General features: G+C 32.8%; 1 protein-coding gene across 1 annotated transcript in view; it reads left to right on the forward strand.

Annotated features, from left to right (window-relative positions):
• The window catches only part of LOC132756020 (calcium-dependent secretion activator 1-like), a 91,710-nt gene that overhangs the window by 62,411 nt on the left and 8,931 nt on the right, over nt 1-20,368 (forward strand). The window contains exons 16-20 of the mRNA XM_060746974.1: nt 10,499-10,655; nt 13,613-13,754; nt 14,692-14,847; nt 17,032-17,143; nt 17,744-17,779. Coding sequence (XP_060602957.1) covers nt 10,499-10,655; nt 13,613-13,754; nt 14,692-14,847; nt 17,032-17,143; nt 17,744-17,779 — 603 coding nt within the window. The remainder of the gene's footprint in view (nt 1-10,498; nt 10,656-13,612; nt 13,755-14,691; nt 14,848-17,031; nt 17,144-17,743; nt 17,780-20,368) is intronic.

The raw sequence follows: 20,368 nt of genomic DNA on the forward strand, positions 1-20,368 counted from the left end.
AGACAACTGTAGATATTAAAATCAATAAATTTGTTTTCTTACGTCATTATGCACATTTATTGTTGGATCCATCTTTTCCATTATTTTCTCCTTTTTTTTTAAGTGGGGACTAATGAAAAGATAAACATCGTTTTAGAGAAAGGTTATGGTTGATGGTTCTGAATGTCTTGACTTGACAATTTTTTTTTTTTTTGGAAGAAAAAAATGTAACCCTCAAAAGTGGCATAAAGTAATTGCCATGTTTGTCTGTACTCATGAGTGCATACTTACATGGCTATTGGAGTAATAGGATATGGTTTATCTATAAATATCTGTTTGTATAAATGAATGTCTGTCTGTCTAGCCAAAATCATCCCAAACATAACTTTGTCATATTTTCATGAATTTTCTTTCAAATTTTGCACAAATGCTTATCATTATGAGAAGATTTGTCAAGCTGAAAATTAAGGTGAGTAGCACAAGGTCAAGGTCATGTGAATAAAAGCCAAAATGTAGTTTGTTCTTTGTGTCCATTCTATAGACTTTGCCAATCCTTGAAATATTATAAAAATATTTGATCGAGCAAGACCATGATCTTTGGCTCCATGGTCAAGGTCACACATATACATGTAGGTCAAAGGCCAATAACAAGGTCACACATAGAAGACAAAGGCCAATAAAGGTTTATATTTCCATGTGTGGTCCTTAACTTTGTCATGCTTAGAAGGATATAAATATAAGTTTAATAAAACAACATCAGAGAAAACAAAGGTCTATAGCCCAAAGTTCAAGGTTACACTTAGGGGTCACAAACCAAAAAAATGATCTATTTTTTGTGCCTATAGAAATAATACTTGTTTATTTCTTTATTTTTAAATAACAGTGCACAGTTGTTAAATACTACAAGAGTATATAGAAAGAAGTGAAGACAGGGCATTGTTCTGGGGGGGGGGGGGGGGGGGGTCTTCTGAAATAAGAAAAAGACTTCATTAGAATGGACAATATGGATCTGATATTTTAGATTTTTTTCTAATCTACTTGTTTTCTTCTTTTTCTATGTACAGGCTGTATTTTAGAGAAGATATTTTAGGTTTTATTTCTTGCACTGAAATTATTTGTACTGAATAGTTTTTTTTTAACTTTATGATTTGGAAATCTGCACTAGCCATTGTTCTATTCTATTATATGTAGATGTTTTGTTAATTGAGAATTGAGCGTTCTGAGTTTTCAATTTACTGATAATCAATCTTGTGTGCATTTTCTCAAATTTTGACTATTTTTTTCTAAATCAAAGGGAGGTAATAAATCTGTAATCTCTCGGCTAATGTGTGATATGTTGATTTTTTGTCATTTTTTTTTTCAGGTGAAAAAAAATCTTATTTTGATTAAATTATTATGTTCTTTAAAGTGTGATTTTTATTATATCTTGATATTATATTCTACATTTGTATGTGTGGTTTTTAGCTCGACTTTTCTATGAAAAGGGGAGCTATCCTACTCGCCCCGGCGTCGGCGTCGGCGTTGGCGTCACACCTTGGTTAAGTTTTTCGTACCACCCCACTTTATTTCAGAAGTATTACAAGTATGGCTTTGAAACTTACCATACTTGTTCACCATCATAACCTCCATCTACAGACAAGAGTACATAACTCTGTCAAGGTTTTTGACAGAATTATGGCCCTTTTTTGACTTAGAAAGTGTATTGAGCTTGGTTAAGTTTTTTGTACCACCTCACTTTATTTCAAAACCATTGGAGGTATTGCTTTGAAACTGACCATACTTGTTTACCATCACGACCTTCATCAACAGACAAGAGGACATAACTCTGTCAAGGTTTTTGACAGAATTATGCCCCTTTTTGACTTAGAAAATACATTGAATATGGGTAAAATCCACTTATTGCCTTAACCCTTTGAGATATTGCTTTGAAACTTTTAATGCTATTTCACATCATTACCCCCATCTGTACGCAAGAGAAGGTAACTCTGTCAAGGATTTGTTTTAAAAATTAAGGCCTTTTATCGACTTAGAATCTTGGTTCTTGTATTGCCTTTTACTGCAAAAACTTTTTTTATTGGCAAGCAATAAAAAAGTCGAGCGCGCTGTCTTACGGACAGCTCTTGTTTTTCTTCTGGTCTCTATTATTTAAGTTATTGAGTGTTGACTAAACATTATGTAAATATACATACACATAAAGGAGTTTCTATAAATGTTCACTTCTGATGAATCAAGAATCTATTTTATTTTAAGTCTAACCTTTTGACATCTGTTTTTAAAAACTGGAAAAACAAAAAATTGAAATCTATATATGGAGATAATTGGGTTATCTAATCTAGTCTTTATGAAATAATTGGTTAATTAGATGTCCAGTGACAGCATAATAACATGATAACAAAAGAAAAGGGCTTCTGTAAATCTTACAATAATTGTACATGAATATACATGAAAAAAGACACAAGGATCAATCATTAAGTTACATGTATTTATAAGTTAAAAACTTGAGCTGTCCAGTTAGCTCGTTAGGTAGAGTGTTAGAGTGTGAATCAGGTGTCTGGGGTTCGATGCCCGGAAGGTGCAGATCACTGTTGTTGTGATTGATCAAGAAATCCTTTCTACCATCATTCGCACTGTACTGCTGATATTGCATGTACAAAAGTTATCAGTCCCTTAAGAAAATGAAGGAAACTATTACTGGTAAATTGCTTGACAGCCTTCCCAGGTGGCTGAACTGTGCTGTGTTAAATTCAACGTGGCTAATTGCCCTGATCAAGAGGGTAAACTACCAATTCCAGCACCACTCAAGAACTTGAGAGACAGGCCAACTTACTTTTCTACATAGTCTTACCTGACTCTATATTGTTGCCCATTTTATTTAAGCATTTTTATACCCCCCCACAACGAAGTTGTAAGGGGGGTATACTGGAATCAGCTTGTCCGTGCGGACCTCTCCTTGTGTGTCCATCAGTTTTTCCTTGTCTGCCCAATAACTTGGATGACCCCTATTGATTTTTTGAGGTTACTGGGTCAAAGGTCAAGGTCACAGGGGCCTTGACTTTAAAAACCTTGTCCTCCCAATGACTTGAGATTATTTTGACCCACAGTTTTCATATTTGGCATTGAGGTTAGTCATGATTAGTAGATGACCCCTATTGATTTTGGGGTCACTGGGTCAAAGGTCAAGGTCACAGGGGCCTTGACTTTAAAAGCCTTGTCCGCCCAATAACTTGAGATTCCTTTGGCCCACAGTCTTCATATTTGGCATGGAGGTTAGTCATGATTAGTAGATGACCCCTATTGATTTTGAAGTCACATGGTCAAAGGTCAAGGTCACAGGGATTGACTAAAAAAACCTTGTCCACCCAATTTGGCATGGAGGTTAGTCATGATTAGTAGATGACCCCAATTGATTTTGGGATCAAAGATCAAGGTCACAGGGGCCTTGACTTTAAAATGCTTGTCCACCCAATAACTTGAGATTCCTTTGGCCCACAGTCTTCACATTTGGCATAGAGGTTAGTCATTATTAGTAAATGACCCATATTGATTTTGAGGTCACTGGGCCAAAGGTGAAGGTCACAGGGGCCTTGACTAAAAAAACCTTGTCCGCCCAATAACTTGAGATTCCTTTGACCCACAGTCTTCATATTTGGCATGAAGGTTAGTCATGATTAGTTGATGAATCCTATTGATTTTGAGGTCACTGGGTCAAAGGTCAAGGTCACAGGGACCTTGACTTAAAAAAAGCTTGTCCGCCCAATAACTTGAGATTCCTTTGACCCACAGTCTTCAAATTGGGCATGGAAGTTAGTCATGATTAGTAGATAACCCCTATTGTTTTTGAGGTCACTGGGTCAAAGTTCAAGGTCACAGGGGCCTTGACTTTAAAAAGCTTGTCTGCCCAATATCTTGAGTTTCCTTTGCCCCTCAGTCTTCATATTTGGCATGGAGGTTAGTCATGATTAGTAAAAGACCCCTATTGATTTTGAGGTCACTCGGTCAAAGGTCAAGGTCACAGGGGCCTTGACTAAAAAACTTGATTTTAAAATTTTCACATTTGAAGCATGGAGAATACATATCTTAGCAATGCACTGGCTTAGTAACCTCAGATTTGGCAGGGTGGTTGTCCTTGAGTTCTAAATGGCCACTGTCTGACAAAGTGGTATGCAGGGGTATTCATGCCATTAGAGTGGCAGTTCTTGTTATATTTGAATATCAAAACTGAACAGTGAACATATTATACAAAGAGAAAGAACACTGTTCAGAATGATTTGATTTTGTGTAAAATAAGGCACCAGCTTCAGTTAATGAGAACAATCTACTAGAGAAATAGAATGTTTGATAAACTTGTTAAATGGCCAAAAAGAATTTGTGAGATTCTTGAATCAATTGAAAAGAATGAATCAATTTCTGTGGTTGGTAAATAGGGAAGACCTCTGATAATGTCATTAGAGTTTATAGATGTTTCTCTGTTAGAAAAATGAATCTTTTCAGTAAGGAACATTTCCATGAAGCTTAGGTAAACCAATAATGGTTACCCTTACATTCACCTGCCAGTTAGCCTGACATTCATACAAAAGTTAACCTGACATTCAGCTACTAGGAAATCTGGCATTCACCTGCCAGTTAGCCTGACATTCACACAACAGTTAACCTGACATTCTGCTACAAGGCAACCTGGCATTCACCAGTCTGTTATCCTGACATTCATACAACAGTCAACCTGACATTCAGCTACAAGGCAACCTAGCATTCACCTGCCAGTTATCCTGACATTCACACACCTTTTAACCAAACATTTAGCTATTAAGTCTTGGTAACCTGACATTCACCTGCCAGTTAGCCTGACATTTACACAGCTGTTTCCCTGACAGACATTAAGCTGCCAGTAAACCTGACATTATACATGTATAACTAGTCAACCTGACATTCATACAACATTTAACCTGACATTCACACACCTATTAACCTGACATTCACTACAAGTTAACATTTATCTACCAGTTAGTCTGTCATTCACAGACCAGTCATTTTTACTAGACAGCTTGCAGAATAAAGTTGGCTTGTACTTTTGTTACTGCACATATTGTATATTTATGATATCTACTGCATTTCCCATGTTGTACAGCAGGCGTTACATTCTTCATAAAACACTGTATATCACACTTGAAACATTTGTTTTTTATTTCCTCATAAAACGTCCAAAGCGATAAAAATCAACCGATTATATAATGCAGTCTGTTAAACATGGATTGGGAGTTGCAGAACGAGGTGAGGGATTTGAAGCTGCCAAAGCTTTTTACAGTCCAACACAGACTGGTGCATGAAATTGTTATTCCTTCACTTCAACATTTTTGGCAGACATATCAAGGGAAATCAGAAAATTTTCTTTTAATATTGTTGAAAATGGAGTGTCCCTCGTGGGTAAAGATGTTGATAAAACTTGTGCTCCGTTTCTTTATATATTTTATATATATTTCATCAAAAAAGAAAAATCTTTCAATCTGACTGGTTTATTATTTATTGTCAGTAAACAGTTTGAAGTGTAGACTGGTTACTGTCTATTGCATGATTTCAATATTTATTGTTAACATTAGACTGGCTTTCATTTTCCCTCTATTGGGATAGCTTTATAAATATGAGTGATCAGTGTTACTTGAAGATATAGTTAATCATTTATAGCTGTGATCCTAAACTGCTATCATTGAATCTTAAATAACTTCAAGTGATAAAAAAGTCACGAAAAGTATTTTTTTTAAATTACCCAAAAGTAACTTAAAATTACCAAAAATAATCAAAACTACCGCAAGCAATCTAAATCTGCACAATTACATCACAGGTGATCCAAATGTTGTTTTTTCTTTGTTCTCTGCATAAGCAATATGTTTTTCTTCAAAGTCAAAAATGGTCATTACTTTTTTTGCAATTCATGTGTCTTTTAAAAAGGCTATGGTAAAATAGGTTTGTGTTAAAAAGCCTAAATAAAGAAAAAGCTTGGCTACATTATACTTTAAAAAAGAAAATGATATGTAGATTTACTGTATATGATTTTAATATATATTTAGTTAGAAGTATGTTTGTTTTCAAGGCACATAATTATATTAATTTTTATTCTGCAGTGTATCTTGAGGCATATCATTTTTGTGTATAGAGTGAAATGAAATAGATTTTTTAGATTCATGCATTAACAACTAAGTACAATCATTGTTTTGTTTTTCTGCTATTATTTACTAAATTCATTAATTGTCTGTACCTTTTCTTTTATTCAATGGAAGCTGGATACATGAAACTCATTTCTTTTCTTTATCTTCTGGTAGATAGATCTTCGTCTTCGAAAATTCAGTGATTATCACCCCATTTACTCATGAGCTGCAAACAAGATGGTTGAATGTTTCCGAAACAGAGCCTTGACTGTTAGCCTGCCATAGGTGTGCAGTCTAGCCTTACTCAATATGGTTGGCCACTTGATTAAAATATCCTGATCTTTTAATGCAAAGAACTGTGCCAAAGCTCAAAACAGGAAAAGTCCATTATACAACTTTAGTGATGTTTGACAGTTATTTCAAGAAACATCAATAGCTTAGATCGCATATTCTAATTTTGAAATCCCTTCTACTAAAAATCAATTGGTCCATATTAAAAACAGGGTAAGTCTATATATTAGAAATTTGGGAAGGTTTAAATGTTGTTGTTTTTTTTCCAAGGATAAGCAAGTACATGAGCAGCCTTCAAAATCTTGACAATTATTTTGATTCCATTTGAGCTGCGTCACGACAAAACCAACATAGCTTTGGACAGCATCGCGCAGCTGATCAGGACACGTCGCTTAAAACTACAAACCCTTACGAATAGAAACGATACAAAACATGGATCTGATCAGACTTGTGATCCCAGCGGTCAGATCCTGCTGGTCGCAAACACACTATGTTGGTTTTGTCATGACGCGGCTCATTTTATGAATTACTAGTATGGCAATTTTTTTTCAGCCTCCTCTGAAGGCAGAGGAAATGGAATGTGTAATAGAACATGTAAATATGTGAAGTTATTGCACACACTCACACTGCGTGTATACTGTAATCTCGGCTTCACAAGCTTTAAATTGTACATGTATCGCAATTTTGCACACTAGTTGTTTTTTTGTTTCTTTGTATAGATTTAGTTCACAGAAGTTTTAATTGAAGATAAAAGAATATAGTAGTGATAGTCTTTAATTTTATTGTTAAGGTTGTAATTTTTACTACTTGTACCAAAGGAAAATATCTGATAAGAATGTAGACGGTTTACAAATAAAAGTAGACATTTTAAAAAATGTTGTTTTTTTCCACGGAAATAAAATTGCTTTATTAAGATGCAAGGTTTAATTGTTTGTCTCTCGAGCATCATTACATTGTTGATGCAATCAATGTTTTACATGTATCATTGCTTAGCTTAAAAGCATTAATTTTATTGCTGCCTAGCTAATTCTTAAGAGAATGAAAATTAATCAGATATTTTATCATTAAGCTGATATCTTGAACATTGTTTTGCCCCATGGTGAAAGTAGTATCTCTACTTAAGCCTTGAAACTACTAAACAAAGCATTTGGTATTGTTTGCCCACTTTTGTTTAATAGGGAGGGCATTGAATTAGTAATTCAGAAGTCTCTCTGGTTTGATCCTTGGGTTTGGTGTAAAAATTGCAATTGATATCGAACATTGAATCAAATGGTAAATTATCTCTCACATCTGATTCAGAAATCATGTGAGATTAGTAGTCCTTCACTTGTGAAGAAATTTGTATATACTGGTTTGTTATCCAGGAAAGTCAGTTAGGTGGATCATCTGCCGAGACATGACTTAAAAATGTGTCAACATGGGTGTACAAACAAGATAAAACAAATAAACGAACATACATTTGAGCCACGTCACGACAAAAATAACATAATGGGTTTGCGACCAGCATGGATCCAGACCAGCCTGCGCATTACGCAGTCTGATCAGGATCCATGCTGTTCGCTATTAGTTTCTCTACTGGTTATACAGTTTTAAGCGAACAGCATGGATCCTGATCAGACTGCACGGATGCCCAGGCTGGTCTGGATCCATGCTGGTTGCAAACGCATTATGTTGGTTTTGTCATGGCACAGCTCATTTGTTGTATCAAATAGTCTAACATGATTTGCATTGTCACCCATATATTTATGTACCTTAACATTCTAACATTGTATTTGCTTAACCCTTTCACTGCCATAGGGACGGCATATGCCATCCCTATTATTTTCGGCGTATTTGCCATATGGACAGCTTTTGCCATTTCTATAAAAATAATTATAATAATAATATAAACCTTCAAGCAAATAGGTGATCACTAAATAAATAACCCTCTGGCAGCGAAAAGGTTAATACTTTTCTACATTTAAGTGAGAATATAATATCATATACTTAAAAATAGCGAAAAATATGTATAAGTTGAAAACAAGACTGTTGACTGGTGTTAGTAACTAACACACATTGTGACATTCAGAATTTTTTTTTTTCTTCATGGTTGATATGATGCATAATGCCCTTTTTGGCTTAGCCATTGAATTACTTGGGCATTTCATAAACTAACCTTAAAAAGAAATTCGGAAGCCAATGTGGTAGGGTTATGAAATATATACTTAACCTTTACCATGCTAAATATGGACTTGTCAATCTTGCAATCTGGACAAGACAATTCAAACATTTTTAGAGAAAATTTCGTAATATATACTAACTGAATTGCAAACAATGCAGACCATCATTGTATGGCACAGTTGATCTCATCTGCAGTGGTAGAATCAGTTGCTGCTTTTATGCTAAGGGTTAATATAAAATTTCCATGGGGTATGAACCAAAAAGTCTCAATCCAGATATAAGTAAGTGTATACAAAGCTTGTTTGACTAATTGTAGTTTGTATGTGCCTTAAAAACAAGAGAGAAGAAAATAGCCAGTCACTGACCAAAAGGGAGTGACAGGTGTTTATTTTAAGTTTGAAGGGAATTAATTTTAACCATCCTAGACATTCATGTATATGACTTTCCCACCACAAGATTTAACTTTAAGGACCTTTACCTTTAGTATTGAGGATTGGATGCTGTTAAAGGATTTACCACACTTCATACATGTAATTGACCAGGATTATGGCATGGTCACAAAACTTCTTAATTATGCTTCAATAAAATTTACTTGTAGTTATTAATATTTACTATGTAATAGACTAACTCCCAAATTAAGGATAGTTTGGGTTTTTCTCAGCTAATTCAGAGGTACATGTATACAACTTTTTACAGTTTCATGTTCAAAAATTAGTGCAACAGGTTGACTAATCTATTGTGAACAGTAGTGCTTAGTAAAACTTTGTTTGTACCAGAGGATAAGCTTGGAAAAACCCACATTTGCCAAGTTCCAAATAGCAACTATTACACTTTAAAGGGACTTCACTGAGGTTTTTTTAAATGACAGGACTGGAAATAATTATCAAAATTATTCTTCCATTTGATGAAGGTCAAGGCCAATAACTTTTGTGCAAAATTTCGGGTCATGTGCTCACTCTGTTTTCCAGAATTATTATTCAGAATGTGAAAAATAATCCCAAATTAATGCTTTTCACTCAAATGGACTAAAATAGCACAAAAACATGATTATAATTTATTCTGAGTATATTTCTTAAATATCTTTTGCATATCTTTCTGTTTTAAGTGTCCAAGTTGATCTATTTAAGGAATTTTATGTTTTTATTTTTTTTCGACCTAAGTGGAGTTCCTTTAATGCCTTGCTTTGACTTAACTCCCTTGTATACCCTCATTAAACTAATGGTATCAAAAAGAATAGTTCCCCTAGCTTTTAACATTGTATTTCATTGTTATTCCAAAGTAAATGAAAATCAGTATTGGTAAGAAAAAAGTACAATCTGATTCTTTAAGAAAAAAAAGAACATTTACCCATCTCAAAATATTGAAATAATGCAATGATGAAATATTGCAATACATTTATTACTTTTTGATATTTACATTCTGATAGTTATGTTATCAAGAAATGTTATCTTCTTGAAGCTATGCTTTGATTGAGTTATATTATTGTTGAATGCATTTTTAAAAAAAATAATTATTTTTGTTGAATGCTGTTTGTTTGAAGAAATAATAAAAAACATAAATAATATTTGGACATACAGAAACATACTTATTATTAAAAAAAAATAAAAATAACTGCCTTTTTTTTACCTCCTTTATCATAATATTTGTCTTTCCTTGAGGAGGAATTGTGCTATTTTAAAATCACCATTTGTGTTCATTGATATTGTTCATTTTATTTTTTGTATTTCACTCCTATCAACAATGAATTTTATTTTACTCTTGAGCGAAAGACCACCTGTGTTTACCAACTAATTGTTATTACTTTTTCAGGTTGTTTCTTTTTTAGTTACTGTACATGTTCAGTTAATTATATGTGTATTAATTTAAAGTGTGATATAAATGTGTATATTATATATGTGTACTATATATACAACTTGTAAATATTTCAGGCATTTGCATGGTTCAGTGATTTGCTAGTGGAGCACGCAGAGATCTTTTGGTCATTGTTTGCAGTGGACATGGACGCCACACTGGAAGCCCAGCCACCCGATACATGGGACAGTTTTCCCTTGTTTCAATTGTTGAATGATTACCTTAGAACTGATGGTAAGAAAAAATATTATACCGAGTGGTCAGCTAAAGCCAATAAATTTGATATGATAGTAATGGTTAAGGTCAAGGTTCTATATAGCTTGCTGACCTGTCTTTTTTATACTGATGGCAAAGGTTTAACAATTTAGTTTCAGCATTGTAAGTTACAGTGTTCAGACTCTTACTGAAGATGCAATAGCGATTTTTGTCAAGAGTGCTTAAAATTCTTGTAGGTGTGTAGCTCATTCAAGTTTCAGACAGCTGAAACCGAGGAATGTTAGAAAAAATTTTAATTTACAGGCTAGTGATTATGCTGCTTGCTTCCAGTTAGTAGAATTACATCGAGCAACAAATAGGAGTCAAAGAGAAGCGTAGCAATATTTTTAAAATTTGAATTTCCTACAGAATAAAGCAATCAGTGTTAAAGAGAAGCCTTAAATATTATAATGTAAAGTTTTCATTTTTATATTTGTACTTTACCTATATTAAACAGCAAAAAGAGGAAGGGGAGGTATATATACTGGTTTTGATTTTAGGTGGAAGGGCAATAATATTGTAGCAAAAAATGTATTTGAATCACAGAAAATTGAAATTTGGAATCTTGATTGCATATTAGAAAAGTTTTTCCTTCTTTTACAATCCACATCTTGATTTCACATACTCTTTATAAGAATTTATTCATTTTCCAGTATATTGAACAGAATTAATATTTTGTCACTTATTTTTCACCAGTTTTGTTTATGCAATGTTTTTAACTCAGTTTTCACAAATGTTACTGCCAAGGAGTCTTATTAAAAGGAAAAACTGGAAAAGATATACTTTACTTTACTTCCCACTCTATTATTTTTTCAGGGGCTTTTATAAACACCTTCACATATTTTAAAATATTAAATATAATTTTCCTGTAGCATTTTTAGAAATACTTATGTATGAAATATCTTTTATACATTATAAAATGCATGCTTGTAACATCAATTTTCATTGGATATTCATAATTATTAAATCATTTATATTGAGTACAGTCACAGATTCGTGAATGGTTTCTTTTTTGATTGAAGAACAGCATTTATCAGGAGTTATAATTTTTATGCCCCCACAAAGTGGGAGCATATAGCGTTGCACTTGTCCATCCGTCCCTCCGTACGTCCCAAAATCTTGTGACGCAAATCCTCTTAAACCAGATGGCAGATTTTGCTTAAACTTTCAGGGATGAACAACCTTAATGTGTAGATGGAAGTGAAGGAAGGAATTTTCGCTGCGACCAAATTTAACAGAATTATGGCCCTTTGTTGATTTTTTCACTATATACTATGTAGAAATTTTGTGAATGTAACTCCTCTTAAACCGGATGGCAGATTTTGCTTAAACTTTCAGGGATGAACAACCTTAATGTGTAGATGGTAGTAAAGGAAGGAATTTTTGCTGTGACCAAATTTAAAAGAATTATGGCCCTTTGTTGATTTTTTCACTATATACTATGTAGAAATTTTGTGAGCACAACTCCTCTTAAACCGGACAGCAGATTTTGCTTAAACTTCCAAGGATGAACAACCTTAATGTGTAGATGGTAGTAAAGGAAGGAATTTTTGCTGCGACCAAATTTAACAGAATTATAGCCCTTTGTTGATTTTTAGTTTTCAACTTGTGGCACATGTAGTCCAAAAAATATTTGACCTAGAGTCATAAGATTGACAGAACAGTGGCGTGTGGGGGCATCTGTGTCCTATGGACACATTTCTAGTTTAAACAGATTTTTTGTTAAATTATATGGCTGTATATAAAAGGTTGTCATATGCCAAGTATCTTAAATGGACATGTCTATCCTTCAGTCTCCACCAAACCATCATTTTAGCGAAAATTTCAAAATACATGTATGTACTGACAGAATGGCAACCAGTGCAGACCATGATCAAACTGTAGAGGAGTGCGAACTGATTTTCGTCTGCACTGGTCTTATGGATAGAGTTTGTTGCTGCCAGCAGTCAATGGGTTATTTTATTTGTCTGAAAGAATAAAAAGATTATATAATGTACATGTACCGAGTTATCAATTAATAAATCTAATAATAATGAATTTTGCTTTTCTGTGCAAATGAGTCTGTCTGCTAATTTGTAATTTAATTAAAATGGAAATATTGAGATATAAGCATGTACATAAATCATGTTTTAATTTTGTCATATGGAAAATATTGTAATTTTATAGGAACAAAATTCTGTAGGTTGTGTCTGCTACCTGTAAAGTATATAAAAAAATATTGCGAGCAATTTTTATTAAAAAAATAGCACCATCAGGTTAGCTTAATAGTTAGAGCATTTTACTGTAGATCGGTCGATACGGGTTCGATTCTTGGACAGTGCAGGTCACTTGCATTGTGATTGATCATGAAATCCTTTCTACTGTTATTTGCACTGTATGTCTGCTCTGGCATTTACATAAGTTATTAGTTCCTTTCGTAAGTGAAGGCAATTGGTACTAGTAAACAGCTTGACAGCTTGCTTAGGAATGATGCAGTGGCAGAAATGTGCTCTGGTTAATCAAATGTGGCTTTATCTTACTGAGAGTGAAAACTACCAACACCATGACCTTCATTTTGAAAAAATCAAGATTGACACATTCAACAAATCTTTCTTGATATATACAGTACATGTAGATAGAATATATATTAGGAGTCTTGTAGCTGTTCCTTTTTAACTATTTATAGGCTTTGATTCTCAGAAGAACAAATTCTAGGAAATCATCTTTAATCTTTAAATTTGTGATTAACTGTTGGATAACATTATTCGGGGATAAAATTATATCATGTTATTATCGTTACATCTTTAATAGCGTAACTGTGTGTGTGGTTAAATGTTTACGTTCTCTAGAAAATTTGTTCAACATGTTTTTTCACAAAACTTTTGATGATCTTGCATTATTGTGAAGAGAAATTTCTGTTTTGTGGTTATGTAATATAAAAATGATTATGTTTGCAGAGAACTTATGCAATGGAAAGTTTCACCTTCACCTCAGAGACATGTTCGCACCACAAGTGGTTAGATATGTCGACCTTATGGAGTCTTCAATAGCACAATCAATACATAGAGGATTTGAGAAAGAGCGCTGGGAAACACAGGGGTAATTCTAAAACAGGAAAATTTTTGATGAGAGATACTGGGGTAGATTTAGGAAGAAAATATTTTGGGAAATACAGGGGTTATTCTTATGTAGAAATTATTTGATAAGAATCACAGGGGTAATTTTTGAGGAGAAAATTTTTTTAATGGAAACAATGGTGATTTTAATGCATAAAAATGTTTGAGAGGTGAAACAGGGGTATTTCTAAAACAATATTATTTTTTAGTTGACACGGGTAATTCTAGTGTAGAAAATATTTGATTGGAGACATGCTTAATTTTAATGTAGTAAAAAATTGTTGGCTGACACAAGGGCAATTCTAATATAAAAAAAAATGTTTTAGTGAAATATCTTAAAGCAAGAAATGTTGGTTCTCAAATGAGTGTCCATTCTGCCATTAAAAAGGCACAGTACTTTTTCGTCTTCAAAGTGGTAAAGATTTAAAATGTTTTTACCTAGGATTAAGATACTGGTGAAGAAAATTATTATTTTCATCTTGAATTTTATTTAATGTTAAAGAATTATTAAGTTATTTAGAATCACTTGAATCTTACAAGATAGGTTTCTTGATAAATATATGTGATGTCAGCTTGATGTAGACATGTGAAACCTTTGCAGAGTCAGACCTCTGTGGAACAATAACCTCTTAACATCTTCCATATCAGGTTTCCTGGAAGAAAGACTTCACAAAAAAACTAACATGTCTAAGAGCTAAACCTTTCAGCAATAACTGAAATCTTTGTTTCTCAAAGAGTATTGCGTAGTAAATTTTGTTATAATTTTTTTTACAAATATTCTTAAAAAATGAAAGGTAGGTTGATAAAAGAAATTGTGACTGTTGTTTGTGTACATGTATATATTACTACCATGACTGGTGAAAACGGACACAAAGTCATTCACAGCTTTTAAGATAATATTTTACCAATAATATTTACAGTAATGGTTGCTCCACATCAGAAGATATGTTATGGAAGCTAGATGCACTACAGTCATTTATTCGTGACCTTCACTGGCCCGAGGAAGTATTTGCAGAACATCTTGACCACAGGCTCAAACTCATGGCCGCAGACATGATAGAAGCTGCTGCCAAAAGGTAGTTACAATTTTTGAAATGATGATAGTAGTTAAGGTTGTTGACTTCCAACCACCTGCCCCTTAACGCTTGTGGGTTCAAATCCCAAAGGGACTTTCATTCTTTCATGCGAGGACACTAAGAGCATCTGAGGTCTTCCTCCACCAGTAAAGCTGGAAAGTGCCCATATGACCTATACTGTGTTGGTGCATACATACAATACAACCAAGAAAAAATGAAAAAAAAATGAAGTGAGTTGTTTCTAAATAAATCATTCAAATGTTATCAAGCTGGAACCAAAAGTGATCAGCTTTTGGCATCAATATAGAGTCAGGTCAGAAAACACATTTGTGCCATCATCCCTTCAATCTGACCAGGCTTAAAATTTTTTTAAATTTCTCATTTGGATAAACTTGATATTTGTTAAATTCAGCAGGTGAAAGGTTAAATTTACTAAAGCTTACTTGCGATATCACTTAACATCAACTGTTCAAGCATAGCACTGTGGTATGCCAAGATAATGTACCAATACAACAAGGCACCTGGGTAGTTTGAGCCCACTGTTTTTATCTCTGCGTGACTAAATGAGTTTGAATAAATAGAGTCTATGCATCTCTTAGCTCCAACAGATGAGGTGTTTTTGACCCCTGGTGTTGCTTTGAAGTTTTAACACCCGAGGTTAGCCAAAATAACTTTTCCTATTTTGGTGCCATATGACCTAAAATGTGTTAATATGCTGTTAAACCAACCAAACAAACAAGTTTGTTTCTCCACCAATCAAACCAGAATGATTGTAGCAATGTAATAGAATACCCAACTCAATTATAATGAGAGAATCTTGCCTCATACTGTCAAATCATTGGTTTTACTGAGTGTTAGATCCGGTTGTTATATTGGTATTATGCAACCTCTGCAGAAGAGCCACTTATAGCAATTCACCTATTAGGAACAACCAAAAATCATTGTCTCCAAAAAGGGAAGTGCTCTGCACAGGTTGTTCTGAATAAATATGTGCATTTGTTGTTCAGGCCAATTCAGGGACTGTCAAAAAATATTCAATATGTGCCTTCAGCACAGTTAATGTGTCGTACACATAACCGGTATCAACACCTTCAAGGTCATGGTCCAATTTGAAGGTTAAAGGTCAATTTGTGTGTGTCTGCTTTCCTCTTCATCTTAACACATTCTTCTTTCGTGATTGGATGTCAAAATATTTTTCATATGTCTTACCCATTGTCAGATGGGGGAGATGTTGCAAGCAACACCCAGGTCAAGGTTGTACTTGGAGGTTAAAACATTACATGATTGGGGCATCTATGTCATATGGTCACATTTCTAGTTATTTACATAATTTGTATGATAAGGGTTGGATAAGTTTTCTTAAAAGTTTTTTAAAACATGTTCACTGTAATATTTAATGATTAAATATTATTTACCAAATTGGGTTTTGTTAATTTTGCCAAAAGAAAACACAAACCTATCTATGAAAATCAATTTTTGTAAGATTCCTTAATATCCTTTTGTTTCATCAAACACATGTTATATTGTAATGTTCAATTATTACTTTTGAAACAATAAGAAATAAATAGTTTTTGCATGTTTTGTTTCTTTGCTGTTGATTTCAGTTTTTGTCAATTAAATTCTTAAGTTACAGTCTCATTCATTTTGAGTGCATTTGCTACATTATGTTTTGTTGAAGATTGCTTGAGGTCTTTTAACGGAAACAATTTGCAGTAATTTACACAACGTGTCACCTGCCTTGTCCTCATGATTTATATGTTGAATGAGCTTTTAAGACAGCTTTATCAAATGGTTTTATTATTTTGCTCGCTTAATGACTGTCAGTGGGTTGTCTCAAGTGCCCACTTTTGCCTGAAAAAAAATGCACAGTTAGCATTATTTTTACGGTCTTATGCCCTTATTAGATCTAAAGAGATGCAGCTTTACCTTTAATCCAGATAAACAATACTTAAAGATAGGGTTGTGAAATAGATATGTTTTGTTAATGACAATGTTTTGTGGATTTTTTTTTCTGAATTCAATACACAAGGATAAATCTATATGCAAGGACAAATCTATATTTTCTTCCTTATAAATTAAGTGATAATTTTGATGAAGTAGATATTATCATGATAATTATTCATTTATAATTGTATGTTTTGAACATATTATTTTATTTTAGAATTTTTCATCTTTTATTTTCAGAACGTTGAAATCGTTTGAGACGTACCTGAGGAAAGGTGGTCGAAGTACAGACTATTTCGTACCACCTGAAGTGTGTGTCATGATGAACACAATTATTGACTGCAAGAACAAGGTATAAGTGGGTGAAACGTTTTTGACATTAAGGTCGAACTTTATTACTTCTATACATCATGATGTTTATTTTAAGATATCTAATTTTCTCTGCCATTGTGGGCGTGATGCTTTTCTATGGCATTAAACTTATATAAGATTTTTTTTCATACAATGTCAAAATTAAGCATTTATTAGTATTTTTACTTTTCATGACATTTAACATTAGGTGATGAAATATTTTTTTATGTCTGTATTAAGTGTATATAAGCATTAGTATCAAGCAAAACTTTGGCCAAAAAATGAAGATGAAAAATTGTTTAAGATTTAATTTGAAAGCATTTTGAACTTTGAAAATTCTAAATTATCCAGGCTCTTGTTTTACTGTCAAGCACTTAGAAAATTCCAACGATGCTGTCCTACTAACTCTTGTATAAACGTCACAATTATCCATTGAAAAGTGATGTTACAAATGTACAGCATTATAATACACCAAATAAATTGTTAGTGTAAAAATGAAGTTTACCATACATTGTTACTCTGTTATTCTGTTTATGAATTTCCAAAGTAACCGAGTTTTATCCATATCCTGCTGAAACTTGGTACACTGTTTGTTTTACAGGCATTACATCTGTGTGCATTGGATAGTGGGGATATGGTATTTATATTACTTTATCAAGGGCATGGTTTTATTGTTGTTTTGTATTGTTATTGTTGTCATTCTGTGAATGCTTGTTTATCATTTTACAAGGAAAAGTCAACCTTATTTGAGAGGGTCACATTTAGGAATTTTTAAATAATGGAATATTTTTTAGCTCGACTATTGGATAAGAATAAGTAAAGCTATTGTAATCACCCGAGCATCAGCGTCTGCGTCGGCGTAACCACTTATGTTAAAGTTTTTGTAATACCTTAAATATTTTCAAAGTCCATTGACATATGGCTTTGAAACTTTGCACACTTGTTTGCCATCATAACCCCAACCTGTAGACAGGAGGAGGTAACTCTATCATGCATTTTGACAGAATTATGCCCCTTTTTCGACTTAGAATTTTCGTGAAAGTTTTTGTAATACCTCAAATATTTTCAAAGTCCATTGGAATATGGCTCTGAAGCAAGATATAATTTTATACTCTTCTTTGAGAGCATAATAGGACTCTCTTCAAGGGCTATAACTGTAACATGGATTTAAAGAAAAAAATTTGCCCTTTTCTTAACTTAGTAAATTTTACATTATCAATTCTTTTTTACTATCCTGGACTAAGAATAGTCGAGCGTTGCTGTCCTACTGACAGCTCTTGTTTGTGGTTTAGGAACAACAATTTAGTCCAATGCAGGCATTTGTCACCCTCTCTTTCCATCTTTATAACAAATTCATGGGTTAAATGGTGAAATTTTTTAAAAGAAATAATTTATCTTACATGATAAAGATACCTAACAGTTATAAGGAAATTTATCTTCTTTTTTTTTTCTTTTCTTTTTTTTAAACACAATGGCTTTGATCGTGCATCCCCCACCCCATCCACTCCTCCCAATTTTATTGCCCTTTCTTCCTTTTATGTACATTTGCTTTCCATTTCTTAGAGAATTGTCTTATGTTGACAAATATCGAGGATATTTTTAAGTAAAAAACAGTTATTATTCTTTTATTTTTGTTACACATACTTTTTGGCATGAAAGTTAAGTTTTGTTTTTGTTTCATGTTTAAGTTTATTAACAAAGGTTTGTTATAACAACATTGGTCTGGTTGGTTTAAAGGGAAAAATATCTTATAGAAAAAATGACCAAATATGGAACCTAACTTAGGTTACCTTGCATAAAATATGAAGAGGGATTTTGATAATACATGTACAAGTACACAACAAATTTTTTGTGATGTATTTAGATATGTTCTATACACATTTGCTTAATATTTGTATTTTCAGAAGTTAATCAAATAAAGTTCACTATAAAAATCATTGTATTTGCATTTTTAGTGGGACAATTATCTATATTTGAATATTAATTGATATTTTATTCATCAAGAAGCTTATTTTGTTTAAGCTTGTTGATGTGACCTTGACCCAATTGACAAAGTTGACACAAAAGTAGGTCAGATATTTAATTTATTTGTCAATCTGTGCATGATGCCAATATGCAAGTTCAGACGGTTACTAGTTATTTCTATGGTACATGTAAGTTTATAATATTGAACTTGAAATAAATGTACGATTTAAGAAAAAATGGGCTAATGTCAAGGTCACAATCATGCTTAGAGCTCATATGTCACAATTAAGTCCTTGACATATGGCCCATTTGCATATAGTTTTTCAATTTTAGATGTTAAAATAAGATTTTAAAACCTTTTGTTTAAATATTTTACTTTGCATTACATGTAGACAGGCTTATTTATTTTTACAAATTGTCAATTTATACTTTTTCAGTTGTAGATAGTCACAGGAAATATTAATTATTGTTTTATTTCTCTGCATGAATATTGTGTTGTGTGTTTTTTTTTTCTTCAGAAACATTTAGTGCAGAATGGCCTGAAAGCAGTGCCAGGATCCATGGTACCTAAATTTTAATTTTTGTTGTGATTTAGTGTCCTTATGCCTTATTGTGTTTGCTGGTGTAGCTAGAGTAGCATTAGATAATAGAAAATGAAAATTGTTTAAAAATGTATTAAAAGTTTATGAATAAATTATATATTTTGTTAAATTTATAGATAAAGTGCTATTGTTAGAAATTCATAGAGATAATATTGACAGAAATGTTTGATTAATTTATATAAGAAAACCAAATTCATTAGTCACTGCATGCCAGAGAATAAGATTTTGTTTATTTCTCTAAGTTAGCATCAGATTTTTAAATTAAGGGGGAACAACATATCATTCCAATTTGTACCGCTTTATCAATGTTATTATCAAAAAGTTTTAACACTCAAATTAGGAACCAGTTAATCACTTTAGTTAAAAAAAGTTTATCACTCTAATTATGAACCAGTTAATCACTCAAGTTTAAAATAAGTTTATCACTCTAATAAGGAACCAGTTAATTACTCAAGTTAGAAATTAGTTTATCACTCTAATTAAAAAACCTGTCAATCACTAAAGTTAAAAAACAGTTTATCACTCTAATTAGGAACAAGTTTATCACTCTTATTTGGCACAAGGATAGGAACTATCACTAATTAGGAACAGTTTATAACTAAAAATCAGGTGTAACTCTAATGATCATGTAATGGTTTATCACTCTAATTAGGTATTAG

Source organism: Ruditapes philippinarum, unplaced genomic scaffold (genome assembly GCF_026571515.1).
Source record: "Ruditapes philippinarum isolate M1 unplaced genomic scaffold, ASM2657151v2 ctg1017_1_1_1_1, whole genome shotgun sequence".
NCBI lineage: Eukaryota > Metazoa > Mollusca > Bivalvia > Venerida > Veneridae > Ruditapes > Ruditapes philippinarum.